Source organism: Cupressus sempervirens, chromosome 9 (genome assembly GCF_028749045.1).
Source record: "Cupressus sempervirens isolate cs-2001-9-10 chromosome 9, ASM2874904v1, whole genome shotgun sequence".
Lineage (NCBI taxonomy): Eukaryota > Viridiplantae > Streptophyta > Pinopsida > Cupressales > Cupressaceae > Cupressus > Cupressus sempervirens.
The window spans coordinates 471,399,461-471,404,735 of NC_143126.1; the positions used below are offsets into that span (position 1 = coordinate 471,399,461).

The window sequence follows — 5,275 nt, forward strand, 5'->3', positions numbered from 1 at the left end:
TATAGATTGCAATTTGATACTCCTAAGGCACTTATGAGCAACAATAATCCTAGAGATCTTGGAGAGCTATGGCATAGGAGGATGGGCCATATTCATCATGGAGCACTTTGATTGCTTCGTGAGATGGTGATAGGTGTTCCAGAGGTGAGCACAGAGCATGACAATGTATGTAAGGGATGTGTGTTGGGGAAGTTTGCGAAAGCATCTTTTCCAAGGAGTGACACCAGATCTAAGGGTGTTCTTAATCTAGTACATTCAGATGTTTGTGGACCAATGTTGATGAAATCTCTCAGAGGATATGAGTTCTATGTTACTTTTATTAATGATATCTCTAGAAAGACCTAGATATACTTCTTGAAGACTAAGGATGAGGTTTTTAGTCGATTCCAAAAGTTCAAGGCTCTTGTGGAGAACTTGATAAGAAAGAAGATAAAGGTTCTTCGGTCAAGCAATGAAGGCGAGCAAAAAAGAAATGTCTTCTAGGAGTTCTACACCAGAGAAGGAATCAAGAGAGAATGGATTATTTCTTACAATCCACAACAGAATGGAGTTGCTAAGAGGAGGAACTATTCTATATTGGAGGCAGCAAGAGCTATGCTACATGACCAGGACATGCCCCGTTACTTATGAGCAGAGGCATGTAATACAAAAGTCTACACTTAGAATAGAGTTCCAACAAGGTGCTAGGGAAGATGACACTAGAGGAGGCTTTCACAGGGAAGAAGCCAGATGTTAGTCACTTCAAGATATTCAAGAGTTTGGCATATTGCCATATTCCTGGAGATACACGTACAAAGTTAGATCAAACTGCAAAGAGGGGGTACTTTGCTGGGTACAGTGAGACCTCAAAGGCATACATGATTTTCATTCCAAGGACTAAAAGAATTATTGTCAGACGAGATGTCAAGTTCATGGAGGACAAGGCATTCAAGAGATCTAGAGATTTGCTAGCAGATGATCAGAGTGAGCAGCCAATAGAAGCTCCAAGACCAAGTCAAGAGCAACAAAGCTCAAGTACAGTTACTAGTACGAGTGTAGACTTAGTTAGTGAAGATTCACAGAGTATGGAGCAACAAGTGCAACAGGAATTGCATCTAGAAGACTTAAAGGTTGACTTTTCATCCTCTACAATTGGCAGTGAGAACCATGTGGTTCCAGATACACAAAGGGATACTCAGGAGTTTGTGGGAGCTCCTAGAAAGAGTACTAGACAACGAAGATAACCAACCAAGTTCAATGACTATGTGGTATTAGTTAGTCAGTTGGTAGATAGTGATCCTTCTAGCGATCAGGAAGATATAGAACATCAGGTATGGCAAGATTCTATGGTTGAGAAATATTCTTCAATAATGCAAAATGATGTGTGGAAGGTAGTACCTAGACCAACAGATAGGGCTGTAGTTGGATCACGTTGGATCTATAAGATAAAGCATGGTGCAGATGGTAGCATTGAGAAATACAAGGCCAGGTTCGTGGCAAAAGGGTTCTCTCAAAATGAGGGAATAGACTATGAGGAGACATTTGCTCCTGTTGCCAGGTATATTTCTATATGAGATGTAATCTCACTTGCAACATAGATGGGATAGAAAATCCATCAAATGGATGTCAAGAAAACATTCCTAAATGATGAGTTGAAGGAGGAGGTATACATAGAACAACCAGAAGGCTTTGAAGCACACAACAAAGAGACCCATGTGTGTAGATTGAAGAAAGCACTGTATGGACTCAAGCAGGCTCCTAGAGCGTGGTATGAGCGCATTGATACATACTTGTAGAAAATGGGCTTTGTGATGAGTGAAACAGATGCTAACCTCTACTACTTGATGGTTGGGGGTGAGATTCTCATTCTTGTTCTTTATGTGGACGACCTATTTCTTACAGGTTCACTAGGGCTCATAGTGGATTGCAAGAGGAACCTTGCAGAAGAGTTCAAGATGAAGGATTTAGGACTTATGCACTACTTTCTAGGCATGGAAGTGTGGCAGACAGATGGGAAAATTTTCTTTGGTCAAGGAAAATATTGCATTGAAATTTTGAAAAAATTTGGGATGGAGGATTGCAAAGCCATGTCTACACCCATGATCACGAATTGGAGGAAGGTAGATACAACTAAGGAGAAAGATGTAGATCCCACTTTATATAGATAGTTGATTGGTTCGCTTGTGTATTTGGTCAACACTAGACCAGGTATAACATTTTTAGTAAACTCTCTTAGTCAGTTCATGGTTGAACCAAAGAGAATGCATTGGATAGCGGCTAAGCATGTGCTACATTACTTGCATGGTACAGTCAAGTATAGGATCAGATATGTTCGAGGTGAAGGTATCAATTTGATAGGCTATATTGATGCAGATTGGGTAGGCAGTACAATAGACAAAAGGAGCACTTCAAGGTGTTGTTTCAGCTTGGGATCAGGAGTTGTATCTTGGTTCAGTAGGAAGCAGAAGTTTGTGGCTCTAAGTTTAGCAAAAGCAGAATACATAGCAGCTAGCATGGCAACATGTGAAGCTATATGGCTTTGGAAGTTGTTAGTAGCCTTGTTTGGTCAGAATGTTGAGACTACTGTGATACATTGTGAAAATTAGAGTTGCATCAAGTTGTCTGAGAATCCAGTGTTTCATGATAGGTCTAAACATATAGATATCAGATATCACTTCATTAGACATTGTGTACAAAGGGGAGTTGTTCAGCTATAGTACATACCTACAGAGGAGCAGGTAGCAGACATTCTGACTAAAGCATTGGGGAAGACAAAATTTATCTTTTTTAGAGATAAGTTAGGTGTCATGTAGAACAGCTTCCTCACTAAGAGGGATTGTTAATTATTGTTAGCTTTGGACAGCTGTTTGTCCATTTGCTAATATTTAGCAAGTAATTGTTTTGCTAACTAATTGGTTAGATTAAAAAAAAAATTTGTTAATTAATTGACCACTTTTGGAAACAATTAGAAACCGACTTGGTTAGGGTTGTTAAGTTGTTTTAATCTCAACCGTCGATTTTAAATCAATCTTGATCATTGGTTTACCAATAGGAGTAGTATAAAAGGAGGTCAGAGGGGCATTTGGAGAACATGAAGTTTTGGAGAAACGTTTGCAGTTTTAGCAAACAGTCTTGTAGCGTTAGCAAGGGTGCAGTGTTAGCGTGGGAATAGCAGTGGAGAATATCAGCGGAATAAATTAGGAGGTTGTCGAAGTTGTGCTAGTAAGAGGCAAGGAATTTTGTATCTCTTGATTTGCTGAAGTTTAATATAATTCCTCATCTGTAGAACTGGTTTTTTCAGAGACAATTTGTCCGAAAATCTTGTGTTCATTGTGTTGCACATTTCTTTCTGTATTTTATAAGTGAAGTTGCAGTTGTGTTATTTTTCAATATTAGTTGGAAATTTGTTTTCAGTAGTTTAATACTTGTTTATGATAGGAGATTAATAATCAGTGACTGCAATAGTTAAATATTTCACAAATTCTAGTTTCTAATTCTCAATGGTTTTGTCAAGTCTCCATCTCTCCATCTCTTAGATATTTACTCTCAATGGTAAAACCTTCAACAGTAGAACTAGGCTTGATAGAGATTGTTGGAACATTAGGAAAGGTATTGACCTTAAATAAATTTAGTCATTCGATAAAATCATACATGACACGTACACACAATGTCTTGTCAGATTTCTTTTAGAGTAGTTAATTTTATGACCACTTGTTTCGAGCTCCTATCATGGTCCTCCACGATATTTATTCTTGAACATTTGTGTTTCCAGCTTCTTGGTTTAAAGGTCGGGGGAGGTTCGATCAATGGCTCACAATTTGGCGATGGATGAGAAGTGGGCAAAATCTCGGATAAGATTTGTTTTTGCAGTTGCTGTGTTTGTTCAAATGAGTAGCTATCCTGCAACAGTAGTCCAGGCCGGAGATTCTCTTACTTTGGGCGCCTCGCTTGCTGGAAATTAGACATTGATTTCAGAGAATGGCAAATTTGAATTGGGTTTCTTCAGCCCAAATGGAACCAATAACTAGTATGTTGGAATATGGTATAGCAATACGCGACAGAAGATGATATTTTGGGTGGCCAATAGAGAGACTCCCGTGAGAAACAAATCTAGAGTTTTGAAGCTGTCAAGAGAAGGTAAATTGGATCTGTTGGACGCAGAGGGTGCGTCTATTTGGTCAGTCAACATTTCAAAGAAGACGTCCCATGCTGTGATACTAGATTTCGGTAATTTTTTGATGCTGAGCACTGATGACAACAATTTCGAAACGATTTGGCAGAGTCTAGACAACCCGACAGATATCTGGTTGCCTACAATGAGATCTAGGAAACAACTGAAACTGGTGTCTTGGAAAAGCTCATTGGATCCTGCTCTTGGGCTCTTCTCCTTCCAGTTGGATTCATCTAACACCAAACAAATTGTGCTGATGTGGAATAACTCTGTCAAGTATTGGTCAAGCAGAGTTTGGGATGGTAGAATTTTCAGTCGTGTTCCAGAAATGACAGACAAAAGGTTTTTCAATGTCAGCGTTGAAATCACCAGCTCTAGTTTGTATGTCAGTTTAAGACCAACGCATAAGATGTTTGCGGCCATGCATTTCATCTTGACCAAGTCCGAAGATATTCGACTTGCTCTGTTCGATGGGAATAAATGGATCATGTTCTGGTCTCTGCCCAGAGACGAGTGCGCCATGTATGGCCTCTGCGGCACTTTCGGCATTTGTAACTCCAACAATTTTCAATTTTGCAGCTGTGTAAATGGCTTCACACCAAAAGACAATGAAGCCTGGGATTCACGGGACTGGATGTCCAGTGGCTGTGTTCGCAAGAGTCCCTTGAATTGCACAGCCGACAGATTCATTGAGTCCAACACAACGTCGTTTAATGATTTTGGTTCATTCCCAGTGCCCAGAAAGACGGATTGTGATGAGGAGGAAACAAGAATAAAAAAATAATAACAGTCGTACTTATGAGATGGAAGGAAGAAGCTGGAGAATTCTATAGCAATGTCATAAGAAAGATGGCAAAAACTTCAATATGAACAATACCTTACAGTTTGCATCCATTCATTCATGGCAAGCATATAGAGATGCCCCCTCACCACATGCGTGATCCCTCAACTCTCAGCCTGTTCCCGCAAATGGCCACGAAATAAATACTGTACATTCCTCCTACCCACTTTCCACCACATTCAGGCCACATTAGATGGTGTTCACGTAAGCAAGAGGCATTTCTGTTCAGATTGACTTTCAAAACCTTTTCTGAGTCTATTTCCTGTAACAATGACTTCTACACA

The 5,275-nt window shown here is 39.7% G+C and overlaps 1 protein-coding gene across 1 annotated transcript; it reads left to right on the forward strand.

Annotated features, from left to right (window-relative positions):
• The first annotated feature begins 4,043 nt into the window (after positions 1-4,043).
• On the forward strand, positions 4,044-4,934 carry LOC149539361 (G-type lectin S-receptor-like serine/threonine-protein kinase At2g19130). Its single transcript, XM_089802556.1, has one exon. It carries the CDS (start codon positions 4,044-4,046, stop codon positions 4,932-4,934), a length of 891 nt encoding a protein of 296 aa, XP_089658682.1.
• The last annotated feature ends 341 nt before the right edge of the window (positions 4,935-5,275 follow it).